This window comes from Ochotona curzoniae, unplaced genomic scaffold (assembly GCF_017591425.1).
Source record: "Ochotona curzoniae isolate NIBS_2020 unplaced genomic scaffold, NIBS_Ocur_1.0 contig_2723, whole genome shotgun sequence".
NCBI classification, from domain to species: domain Eukaryota; kingdom Metazoa; phylum Chordata; class Mammalia; order Lagomorpha; family Ochotonidae; genus Ochotona; species Ochotona curzoniae.
This window is the reverse complement of record NW_024465573.1, coordinates 1,337,018-1,350,821: the sequence shown is the minus strand read 5'-3', so window position 1 is coordinate 1,350,821 and position 13,804 is coordinate 1,337,018. Positions and strand designations below refer to the sequence as shown.

Here is a 13,804-nt window from a genome sequence, read left to right as displayed (position 1 = left end):
TGCAATAACCATCAGGGTTGCTCCATAGCCATCCCCCCAAAAGAAAAAAAAAGCAAACAAAAAAATTAGAATAGATAGAGAGAGAACAACAAGGAAAGCTTAGAACCAGGCAGGAAACAGTCAGCGTGGATTCACATATACCTTACTAAGTAGGACACAAAGATTAATTACTCCTCACTAAGGTATTGAAGATTTCTCTGCACATCCCTCCTAAAACTGTTCTGCACCTCAACTGTTGACATATGCCTTGTTAGAGTTATAGAGTTAGACTACCCAAAAAGGAGCCAGGTTCAGCAAAATTATGCTTCAAAACTATTAACTGCTAAATACTAAAATGAAAATAGACATGAGACAGCTGAATAGTATCCTATAGCCATTTTAAGGTGTATAGCAGCCGGTTCTGTATATAAACCAAAATTGAAATGTCAATGAAGTAGTCACAGGATGTGGTTAAGAACTTGCATTTTTTTAACATATTGGTTACTCAATACCATGTCAATTAACTCCATAATGTTGTAAATTGTTGTTGATGTTATGTTATGGTTTTTAATTGGTCAGAACGATATTCTGCCAGCTCTACCTTCAGACCAGAGATGATCACTCCAAGAAACCATTGAATTTATCTAGACAATAAGATGCTGGACTCTATGCTTGGTATATGTTTGCAATGAAAGAATCTTGACTGAATTTGAACTGTAATACTGCAACAAGGTGGAGGAATCCACCATGGGGGAAGAGCATGGGGAGGGGTTGGGGGAATCCCAGAGCCTATGAAACTGTGTCACATAATGCAACGTAATTAATTTAAAAAAAAAAAACCTGCTGAATCTCAAAGGTAGCTTTTGCAGCTATTTTTTCTAGCAACTCGCCTTCTCCTGAGTTCTGCCTGTTCTCAAATCTAGTTCCTTCCAATAGGCAATATCTTCCCATGAGCAGCTCTCTTGCTGGAGTTTGTCTGGGTCAGACCAAATTGTGTGCACACAGTGCAGGAGCTGCAAGGCGTGGGAAGAGGTGAATACCCAGGCTGGCAAGCAGCTTTCAATTCTAGCCCCTCTCACCATCACCACCACCACCTCAGCACTCTGTTTGGATCCATTTGTTCCCTTCCAGAGTACACTGGACAATATTTCAGAGAAAAATACTACACAAAATCATCAGATTCCAGAGACTGTTGTTCTTCAGACATTCTCACCTAAAATCCTTTGTCAGATTCTTCAACTTTTTTATCTCATAGTGGCAATTTCTCTTCTTTTATTTGATTATTTTGTTTTCACGAACACATGGACATTCCCACATTCTTAGTAAAACATACACAAAATACAAATTCTATGAGTACCCAGCTCAAGCAGATCGTTTACGGCATACTGCAAGATTCACCCATCCCCCTTACAGCCATTACCACCTATACCTCCCTTCCTAGAAGTATTCTCTTTCTGTGCTCTATAATACAGACTGATTTTTCCTATTTTTGAGCTTTAGTCATTTAATACATAGCTTTTAATGTCTAAATCATTATCTGCAAGATTTATCCATTTTGCTACATAAAAGTATAATATGTAAATTATGTTTCTGATACTAATAGCCACTGATTTTTTTTTGAGATGCAGATACAGAGAACTCACATCTATAGGCCCATCCACAAATGCCCACAATAGCTTCTGGATGGAGTCAAAGTCAGGAGCCAGGAATTTAATTTATGTCTCCCACATGAGTGGCAGGAAACCAACTATTTGAGTCATCCTTTGCTGTTCCAAATTTGTATAACAGCAGAAAGCTGGAGTCAGGAGTTAAGCCAGGAAGAATCAAACCCAGGCATTCCAATATGGAATATGGACATCCCATTAGGTGTCTTAACTGCCTGGGCAAATGCTTACATCCATGGCTATCTTTTAAAAGAACTAGCTAACTTTTGATGTTCTAGTGATGATGAAATAAACATAAGTAAGGTTCTTTTGCTACATTGACACATATTGTGTATATATATATATATATATACACACATATATACATACATTTATATCAGCTTAAATTTTTCTTGGAAGGTTTGTAAATGATGATCCACCAATGCATGTCCCAACTTTATTAATATTCATTAAATCTAATGACAGTCATTACCTCAATTTTAATTAGCATTCACGTAGCTGGCATTAGAGCCAACTTGACGATGTTGTGAAAAAGGTTTGTTTTTCTTGAGTTATTTTTACCATTGAATTTCCTTATGTAATCAATATATGAAATAATCTGTTGTTTACAATATAAAAATGAGGGTACAATTTTAATTATAAAATAACCATTACTTGTTACAGATATTGTTCCTTTCTGTCTTTATGATAGACTATTGATTTTTTTCTTACTGACTCTAAATTTTCATTGAAAAGCTAAATCTTATTATAACATTATTACTATAGAAATACAGCCAAGTTTTGTTGCACTAAGAACTCTCACCCCAAGAAGAGGAATCAGTGAAAGCAAAGACCAATAAAACTCTAAATATTGGGCAAGAGGCAAGTAATATCAGATGAAGGATCACTGGGATATTTCATATGAGAAAGGTTAAGGGGGTAATTGATCAGGCTTCACTTATCACTCTGAAAAGTAGCAGAGGAAAACATATAAAGGAGTCAGAGAAGGAAATCAGCTGATCAGCATTTAATGAGGCTAATCAAAAGGGAGCTTGGATCTGTCACTGGAGAAGAATCCTATAACTCCTCCCAGGTCAAAACCAAAATTTTAACAATTACAGGCTAATGAAAGGTTAAAAGAAAACCTTCAGGCCTTCCCTATGAAAGAAAGCACAACATCTGCCCAATCCCTAACAGCAGATGCAAAACAACCCATGAGGAAGAGTGGAGATGGGATTGTGAGGGGAAAATGAAATTGTTCTCATTCTCTGATCCCTTTGGGGAATGAAAAGATAGGTGCCCCATAATAACAGCTTAGGCATACCTCTGCCCTTCCTTTCCACAAGAGAGTAATTTATTCTGACGGGCAAGACCAAAACATCACTCAATATAGAGTTTTAAAATAGGGGAGAGGTTAATGTTATGGCACAGCAGGTTAAGCCACCATTCCATATTGGAGCACTGGTTGAGGCCCAGCTCTTATAATTTTACCCTAGCTTTCTGCCAATATTCCTAGCAAGGCAGCAGAAGATGCCCCAGTAGTTGGACCCTCCTAACCTAGAGGGATTCCTTAACGGAGTTCCAGCTATCGTGGTTATTTGGGGTATGAACTAATAGATTGAAAACTTCATTCTCTCTTTCTCTGTTCCTTTCATATTGTGTCTCTGTGTCAATCTGACTACCAAATAAAAATATAAATCTTTGAATATGTCTCTTTCTAAATATACACAGATTTTTTAAGTGAAAACACCAAATAAATAGAAAATCTGAAGAGACAAATGGAACAATTCAGATGCAATGTGGTTTTTATTTTTTTTATGCCAAAGTTACAGCAGGAACATAAAAACATCTATCAGTTAGGAACCACCCACACAGGGCCAGGGATACGTGTAAATTCCCTCCCATGTCTCTATCAAATTATTATTCACACCACATCAAATACAATTTCAAAAAGCTCTGATCCTTGTAATTGTTTCTCCCGGCCAGTGAGTTTGTTCAGGTTTCTCAAGGCTGGTTTGCCTGCACAAGAGATGCAGAAATATCTAGCAATCTGTGTTACTTTGGAAGCGGTCCAGAAAGAATGACTGGCTAGTGTGAAAGCATGAACAGCCCCCTTATCACCAATGAAGGCGACTTCAATTCAGAGCTTCTAAACCCCACTCATTGTTGGTTACATAGTAGTGTATATCTGCCATATTTCTGAAAGTACAGACTTTAAACAGGTACTTGCAAAGCTGAAAGTGGTTTTAAAGACTCAGAAAAGCAAGAAATCAATATACCTATAAAAACAGAACAAGACAAATGAAAGGTGGGAGAATTTCCAACACTGAAAAAAAGACCAGACCTACTGATGCAGAGTCCCCTTCTAGTTGGCCATGTGCCCTTACTTTTCTATAAACGATCAAGTGACACCCAAATCAAGTGACATTTCATTTATCAAAAGGAACAGAAATTTAGAAAGAGAGATAAACTCTTTGGGCAGCAGTTATATTACCATGTGTAGTTTATGTGTGCTTCTCCTGACAAAGGCTGGAATCAATCATTCTACATAAGAATTTTGACAACTACATGAAGTCCAAACTAAATCTGGTTAAATATTTTATGAGAACCATTAAATGAGGACCACTTAAATGTTTTATGAATGTTTACCATTCCTCACTCTGGGTAAAAATTATGAAGCTGAAAACCTCTAGGGCTCCATCATACAAATGTGGGAACTCCTTACCCAAAACTGGGCAGCAAGAAGTTCAAATTTTAAAAAAGATTTTATTTTTTATCAGAAATGCATATTTAGAGAGAAAAATGATAGAAAGTTCTTCCATCAGAGGGTTCACTCCCCAAATGTCTGCAACAACCAGAGCTGAGTCGATCTGAAGCCAGGAACCAGGAACCTCTTCTGGATTTCCCATATGGTTATACAGTCTCAAGGATTGAGCCATCCTCCATTGCTTTCTCAGGCCACAAGCAGAGAGCCAGATGGGAGGTAGAGCACCTGGGACATGTAGGATTCCAAAGCTTGGAGGATTAGCCTGTTGAGCCACAATGCTGGTTTCAAGAAGTTCATATTTTACAAGTTAGTCAACACACGACCCTCAGAAATTTATCAGCTACTTTTGAAGATACTAAATTCCTAGAAATAACTGTAATTTAACTCCAAAAACAACATATGAACATTTGTTGTCATGATTTCTATTCACTACTTTACTGGTGAAATACAACACTTAGAGTCCAGCCAACTTTTTTCCAAATCCACAAAAATATCATCGCTTGTTCTTCAAATAAACCCACATGGTAGACCCAGAGAGAGAGAGAGAGACAAGATAGTCATTTCAATAAGTGATGTTAAAATAATTTAATATTTCCATGCAAAAATGGAAGTACTCCTCTTCATACATGAAGACTGATATGAAATTACTAAAGTTCTAAATATTCAAGGAAGATACAGGAAGTTTGAAAAGAAAATGTGAGAATATCTTTGCTGTTATGTGCCAGGAAAAGATTTACAGGGCAAAACATGAGCAGCAAATGAATTTAATAAATTAAAGTTTATCACAATTTAAATATCTATTAACAAACTACATCACGGGGAATGACACAGACTGAGCAAGGGTAACTACAGTGTGTTTGTCTGAAAACGGATGCATATCTACAATATAATTTTCTATAAACTCAGATCAATAGAAAAACTAAGAAGACTGTTTTTAAGTGGGCTTAGACTTGGATAGTCACTTCATAGAGTGTGCTCTCCAAATATCTAGTGAACATATAGGAAGTAAAACATTGCACTGTTTATCATGGAAATGCCCAAAAAGGTCAAAATAATATTGTGTTACACACACAATAAAATAATAAAAATTTTAAAAATAACAAGTGATCATATGGATGATAATCTCCCTTACCTGGAAATCGCCGATAGAAGTACAAGCTAGTGTAAATACTTTGGAAGATAGGCTGGTAGCATTTAGAAACATAAATATGTGCCTACCATGTCCCTAGTAAATCCCTGATCAGGTGTATATATAAATGTCAAAGCCAAATGTAAGAACATATATAGCAGCTTTATTAATAATATGCAAAACTAACAAGCCACATGTCCACCAAAAGGATAATGGATAAGCAAATCACTCCACAGTCATACAATAATAAACAGTAATAACCAGGAAAAACATAACCAACAAATCGCACAGGACACTTGCCATTGAATTCAAGAAGTCCTACATAAAAGAGTAATTACATTATTTAACATGCAAGTGAAATTTAAAATGGGCAAAATAGATGTGGTGAAAATGTAAAAGGAGTTTATGTCTGTGTAGAAAGAAGCAAGAGGAACATTTAATGGGAAAGGATAGGAATAGTTTTTAAATGATGAAAGCCAACATTTTGTCCTAGATAATGGTGGTATGTAGCGAAGTCATATATATGTGTGAAATATATATATATACATATATATAGCTTCAATTTAAAAGGGGATAGACTATTTCCTTGTTTGCCCACACTGTTCTGATTCTTGACCACACAAACACCCTGAATTTATTGATCTTCTCCTCTACAGTATTTTCCAAAGCATATTCAACCCCCATGTTTTTCTTTCTCTTATTACAGCTTGATCAAACAAAACCACTCCAAAACAAAGAAAACTAAATAGTTATCCAAACTCCTTTTTAACAAAAACTTCCTAAGAAAAGTTCCTGAGTCCAACAATCTTCTAGTTTCCATAACATTGCCTCTAGTAGATGTTTCTCTGAATAATATGTTCAGACCTCCAAATTATTATTCTCATCTTTTATACAAAGCTGTGCCTCTACTTACCCAAAGCTGTAGATGTGAATTTTTTGGAGACAACACTCCTTTACTTTAGGCTGTAGTTTTTGAAGATCATGGATTTATACACTGCCTTAAAATGCAATGGCAATTGCTTCCCCTGATAATTCACTGGTTGCTATGTCTCCAGTGGTCTCATACCAGAAGCTGTCCATTATTAAGTCGCATTATTCAGATTAGGTGAAGCTCCAAGTTATGTCTCTAGAAATAATGGATGGAGAGACCTGCATTCCCAAAACCCTTTCTTAAAACTGCTCATCACTTAGAAGATCTAATGAATCAACCTTTCTCTGTTCTTGTGAACAGCATCACAAGAAGCACTTCTCATTGATTCTGTGTGGAATCTAACATAATTCCCACTCAAAAAACATAAACATTTACAAACATTTGTCTTATCATCTATTCCAAATCAACCATATTTTCACCTCTATCACAACAATTGTGTTTCAAAAATTAACACATGAAAGGCATGCTATCACTGTAAATAGAATTAAACTTCTTTCAATAGCACATACAACAGCAGTAGCAAACATTGAACCTGGCCAGATAAAAAGATGAAACAAGAAAGTATGGCCAATGAGAAGTATAATAAATTAGACTACAATTCAATCATGAGGCTTCCATCTTCAGGTCTGTGTTCACAGCATGAAGAACTGTAGTAACATGATTCCCTAGGCTTATTTGAAATAAAATCTTCTATAACTATAGAAACTTTACATAAAACAAATGAATAGAGTGGCATATTTAAGAACAAGACAAAACGCTTATTCTAGGGCCCAGTGCCTTAGACTAGAAGTTAAGTCCTCACCTTGCATGCGCTGGGATCCCGTATGGGTCCCAGTTCATGTCCCAGCTGCTCTAATTCTCATCCAGCTCTTTCTTTGTGGCCAGGGAAAGCAGTGGAAGATGGCCCCTGGCCTAGGGAAACTATAGACGTGTGGGAGACCCAGAAGAAGCTCCTAGCTCCTGGCTTCAGATCAGCCTGTCTCCAGCTGTTACATCCCCTTAGGGGGTGAACCAGGGCTTTCTCTCTGTCTCTCACTCTCTCTGTAAATCTTTCTTGCTAATAAAAATAAAATAAATCTTTTTTTTAAAAAAAAAAAAAAGACTTATTCTAAGTACTGGAGTGAGAAAGACTGGATTTGGTCTCATTCATTGAAAAAAATAAATTGGGCCCAGCGCGGTGGCGCAAGTGGTTAAAGGTCCTCGCCTTGCACGCCCCGGATCCCATATGGGCGCCGGTTCTAATCCCGGCAGCCCTGCTTCCCTTCCAGCTCCCTGCCTGTGGCCTGGGAAAGCAGTTGAGGACAGCCCAAAGCTTTGGGACCCTGCACCCGCGTGGGAGACCCGGAAGAGGCTCCTGGCTTCGGATCGGCATAGTATCGGCCCGTTGCGCTCACTTGGGGAGTGAATCATCGGACAGAAGATCTTCCTCTCTGTCTCTCCTCTCTGTATATCCGCCTTTCCAATGAAAAAATAATAAAAATAAATCTTTAAAAAAAAAGAAAAAAATAAATTAAAAACACTGTAATGAATGAAGCTTGTACTCTCAAACACTTTCAAGGAAAAATTTTCTATTCAAGGTTTTTGTCAGGGCGACTTTGACATCCCTATTCCTCAAGCTATAGATTAATGGGTTCAACATGGGCACTACTGCAGTATAGAAAACAGAAGACACTTTTCCCTGATCCAAGGGTAAAATTGAAGGTGGTTTAAGGTACATAAATGCTCCTGATCCAAAAAATAGAGACACCACTATTATGTGGGAACTACAGGTACTGAAAGCTTTGGATCTGCCTTCAGTGGAACTGATGTTCAGAATGTTAGAAAGAATAAACCCATAAGATATAAATATGGTAACAAGGGGTATCCCAATGCCAATGGTCACAATAATAAATACCAACAGCAAATTTACATAAGATCTATTGCAAGAGAGCTCAAGGAGGGGAATTATGTCACACATGTAATGATTAATGAGGTTGTTGGCACAAAAGTTCATAAACATTAGGTTTCCCATATGGGCCACAGCTCCAAAAACACCCATCCCATAGACCCCCAACAGAAGTAGCAAGCATACCTGGGGAGACATAATTACTGTGTACAACAAAGGCTTACAAATAGCAACATAGCGATCATATGCCATTGCAGACAGAATGTAAGACTCAGAAAAGACAAAGAAGCAAAAGAAAAAAAATTGAGTCATACATCCCCCAAAGGAAATGACATTTTTTTCAGACACAAAACCCATCAACATTTTAGGAGTGAGAGTAGTGGAGTAACTGAAATCTATGAAGGACAAATTGAAAAGGAAGAAGTACATGGGAATATGCAGGTTAGAGTTCACACTAATCAGCATTATCAAGCCCAGATTCCCCACCACAGTGACTGCATAGAAGCCTAGAAACAGGAAGAAGAGAGGAAGCTGGAGTCCTGGCTGATCCGTTAAGCCTGTGAGGATGAACTCTGTCACCGAGGAGTTCTCTGCAGCCATTCTCCTCGGGGTGAGACTGAAGAGAAAAAATAAGAGTCACTGAAGAGAAACACAGAGAACCACCCACCACAGAAGGGGAGGGGAAGTGAGGGAAAGAAAAGACACAGTTCCTTAGCACCAACTGTGAGAAAGGCATTCTTCTAAGTGCAGTACAGCATTAGGAATATCCTCTTTCTACTGATGAGGACCTTGTGCCCAAGCAGCTGAGTTACTGCAGCAGGTGGACTCAGCCAAACTGGTTCCTGTGCTTTGAGCTTCTCAACACTCTCCTGCAGGCCCTAGCAGGTCAGGCAGCCACTGGCCCCCTTCAGCTTGGAAACACAGCTCAGTTCTGTGCTGTGTACCATGCATTTCCTTCCTGGAGACGCCAATGGCCTGGAAAAGGGCACCTCATAAGGCAGATCGCTGTGGTCCTGCTCACAGGATCAAAGCCCCTTTTCTGAAGAATGGTAGAATATGACCTCTGATTGTCGCTTTACCTGAATGCTCCTGTGCAGCTCCCATGGATGGAACAGCATCCCTTCCTAATAGTCTGGGAAAGGGAGATTGGAGAGCTTTCTTATAGATTGGAAATCTCAGTGCAGTATTTACAGGGGCTCCCAAAAGAGCATCAAGTCACGTTCCCCAAGGAAGAGGCGTTTCCACACATCCTTGAATGTGCTTCATGCAGCTTTTAATGATGTATTATTTCATGTTTCATCTTTGTTAGCATAATTAAGAGCAAAGCCCAGTGGTGGTGGAAAATAATTCTTGCTACCTTGCATTGTGAAATGACTGTGTGTCAAATACTGAATTTAACCCAGCACTCTCAGATGGACACCAAAGATCCAACAACAATAGACAAACTATTCTGCTACATTTATCACTCACAACAACTTCACAAATTATATCTGTAAATATTCACTCTAGATATAAGGAGCATATTCAAATCTGAAGTCAAACCTTGTGTGCGCATCTCCAGCACTAAAGGTCTTATCACTGGCTAGACCACCCCTGTGTAAGTGTGATAATGTAGTGTCTGGGCAATATTTTTACTAAGAAGGTTCTTAGGAAACTCTTAATAAGATAAAAAAAGAAGGAAGAAAAGAAAGAAGCAAGCAACCTTAAAAGCCATATAAAATACCAGACCCAGGAATGATCAAATTAGGAGCCATCAGATTTCAGAAGATATGCACTATTTCATTCAATCTAAGAATTGTTAAAGTGACACCAATCCCACCAACATAAGAAAACCTCCATGACTTGTTCCAATTCCCTGCTCATGCAAATTATAAACAAATATTTGCCACTTACCAAATTCCAGTATTTGTCAAACTCTGAGTGCCAATTTTTCAGATAATCAGGAATCCATGTAAGACTTGACCAAGAATGGCATTCCTTTGATCAACACCTCTACAGGACTTTCTGTGTTATGAGGCCTATTTTAAATCCAGTTATTTTTCACTAACAAGTAGCGAAACTAAATCCTTAGTTCAAGCAAAGAAGACAGAAGAAAACAATGAGGTAAATTATGGAACATGGAAAATTCCTCAATGGCGAGATTAGCAGCAAATCAGAACAGTTGAACTATCGAAACCACTTTAGCAGTGCCCTCGGAGCATGCCCCACATCGGGGACCTGGGATGGGTGAGAGGCTGAGTGGGGCTTCTCCCTTTTTCTTTCCCCTCAGCCCAGATACAGAAAAAATATAATAATAATAATAATAATAATAATAATAATGTGGAAACAAAGGTCTTACCCACTTTCCTGTAGCCCTTGACCCTTTGTGCCCTAATCAACTATGTCAAAATTGTCAAAATAAAATAAATACCAAAAAAAGTGTAAAGAAAGAAAAAGGAAAAAATGCCTTGAGAAAAAGGAAAGCAAAGGAGAAGAGTAGAAAAGGAGTGATGTGGATTTTGATTTCAAATAGATTAATCTGACATGTAAACAGTTACTCAAAAGAGCATTGTAAGTGTTGCTGGACAAGATAGGTTACCCTGCTTACTAACACAGCACCTTTCCAAGGTATCCTTTTATTTATGCACTTGGATAAAATTATGAAACCAGTAAAAGAATAGGAGATCAAGAGATCTTGCTGACAGGGTGGGAGTGTCTAGCCTGAGGACCCTATATGATCAACAAAATCAATTGATCGGCTCTACCAAGGCAACAACAGGCAAGAGTTCAAATTTAATAAACCTAAAGCTGGCTAATTTTTAAGTAGGGAATTCTGTATGTCCCATAAATTATGTTACAAATAATCTAACAATGTTTGGCAGAAAAAAAGAAAAGAAAAACCTTTCAATATGAAAACAAGTCACATAATATAGATTATTGGGAGACTAACAGTACAATAAAGCTTTGAGTAGACACTTCCATTCTACACGCTTGTATATTTTATACAATTAGATTGAAGGACGCCATAGCAAAGAACTAAGTCTCAGGGGAAATTTCTGCTTCAGTTGGCCAATGTGTTGATACGTTTTTGGTCAGATACAAAACTTCAGTCTTCCTGGAAAGGTTGTAAGCATGTAACAAGAGGAAAAGTCCATCTTCTTCTTACTGTGTCCACTCCTGATTGTGTTCATGCGATACAAATACACATCAGTAAGAACTGCTAACCCCCAGCTCAGTCTCGGCAATGATTCTGTCCCATTGATCAACTGTACACTCCCAACATGGTCTCTAATAAATCCCAACCTCTATTGCAAATTCCACTACACAAAAACTTAAAATGGAGAAAAATAATCTGCTATCAAAAAAAATTTTTTTTTTGCTCTCAGAAGCAAAGAATTCAGTCCCTGAAACTAGAAGTGCACAAAGGCCTTGGAGATTTTTTAACTGCTCACCTTTCTCTGAGTTCTTCAGAGCATTCGTGTATGTGCAAAGCAATGCCACCGAAAGTCGCGAAGAGTCTGTCACTTCAGAGATAGTTTCCATGGGAACTCATTTACAATGCATCAAGGTTTTATTTCAAAATAAATAGGACTTCTTTAAATTATTTTTACTGTTGACTCTTTCCAATTCAAGAAGAGAAGCAAAGAAATATTCTTGATTAAGTTATATTTGAGACAGAACTGTCTCTTTCCCCACAGCTTGAATCTCTATTTGATGACTTTCTTGTTCAATCAAGTGCTACCAAAATGTAAGCGTGACATATGTTAGAGCATACTTATATCATACATACAGGTATTATATAGAGTCTCTGGACACATAGTAGTATAGGCATTGACCCTTGGGTACCTGGTTAGCTATCAAACAGCACTTAAAAATTGCTGAAGGCAGCGTCTCTAATTCTACACAAGAAAAATTCAACTAATTTAGCTTTCAATGAAAGAACCTTAAATCTTGCCTGAGACAAAAGTTGGCAGCTTCAACTTCTAAATTTTAAATGATCTCATTGTGGTTCTAAAATTTGGCATAAAATTAATCATCAATCAAAAGTTATGCAATCCACATTATAATGTTGAATTGACTTTTCAATAAGCATAGTTGTCATATTAAAATGTTGGCTAAAGAGAAAAATGGTTGGTTTCTCAAAGGTTTTCTTTACTCTTTTTGCTCACTTTGGGCTTCAAAATTTTCAGCGTTCAGCTTTTGGTCTCCTTTTCTGTACCTTTTCTTTGTTATGTTCAGTGATTTCTTCATGACATATTGCATCTGTGATCCCAGAAATATTAGTAATAGCCGATTCTTTTGCTAGAAATGTATCCCAATTAACAGCTAAGTCCTATGATCCCTGCCTGTGTTCAGAGGCTTTACCTGGCTGCCACTTAGCCTAAAGTGCATATTACAATCTAAGTATGATACTTCCATGTATATCAAAATACACAATGAAATCTATGCGTTGGATGAAAAAAAATATATCAGACTTGAGTGGAACACAGGCTAAACTAAAATAAGGAGAGTCTGAAGAAGGCAGAATGATCAATTAAGATTTACTAAGCATTAAAAATCGTAATTAAAAACAGTGTCAAGAGAGAACAATGAAAAACAGGATTACGTATCTCCATAACGAGGCAGACATTTGGCCAAGCTGTTAAGTAGCTGCTATAGACACCGTAATCCATGCGTCAAAGCCTGGCTTAAGCCCTGGCTCCTCTACCTACAATCCAGCTTCCCGTTAACTGTACACCCTGAGAAACAGCAGGTGATGATCAAGTTTTTAGTTCCAGGTGCCAGCATTGTAGCCTAGTGGCTGACCTTCAGCTTTCAACTCCAGCATCCCTTACCAAGTACCAATTGGAGTTTTGGCGGCTCTGCTTCTGATCCAGAGTCCTACTAATAGGCCTGGTAAGAAAGCAGAAGGTGGGGTGGTCCAAGAACTTCAGTCCCCTCTACCCACAGGGGAGACCACAATGAAGTTACTGGATCCACATTTGGTATGGTCTATATATGGCTCATGTTGTTGGGGAGGAAACAAAGAGAGATTCTGCTTTTCAAATAAATAAAAAACATTTACAGAAAAAGTACTTGACTTCCTGTCACACACATGGGAGACCTAGATTGGGTTCAGTGCTCATTGTGTTGCCTTGGCCCAGCCCTTGCTGGGAAGTCAACCTGCAGCTGGAATATCTGTCGATATGTCTCTCTGCCTTTAAAAATAAAATGCTATTTTAAAAATTTAGATATCTCTATAGTTTGATGGAGAACAAAGAAGAAACATAATTCTAATCTGACTAAAATTGCAGGAACTACAGGTAAGATAGCAGAGAGAAATGAACAAAAACAAGGAAAGGAAAAGATGAGAGAACCTCAGTTTAGTTTTGCATAAAGCTACAATGTCAAAAACCTCCAAAAGGAAATAAATTAAAAGTCAGTAACAGATGATTACAAAGCTTTGAAGAAAAAGAATCAAAATACAGATTAGGGAATCAGCTAAACCTAA

At 37.8% G+C, this 13,804-nt stretch overlaps 1 protein-coding gene across 1 annotated transcript; it reads right to left on the bottom strand.

The window, feature by feature from the left end:
- Window positions 1-7,992: 7,992 nt before the first annotated feature.
- LOC121153938 (olfactory receptor 8B12-like) lies at window positions 7,993-8,943 on the bottom strand. The gene has a single exon (XM_040976695.1). It carries the CDS (start codon window positions 8,932-8,934, stop codon window positions 7,993-7,995), a length of 942 nt encoding a protein of 313 aa, XP_040832629.1. The 5' UTR covers window positions 8,935-8,943.
- Window positions 8,944-13,804: the final 4,861 nt, after the last annotated feature.

Coding starts and splice junctions, on each gene's coding strand:
- LOC121153938 (XM_040976695.1), bottom strand. CDS start 8,934: ATGGCTGCAGAGAACTCCTCGGTGACAGAGTTCATCCTCACAGGCTTA.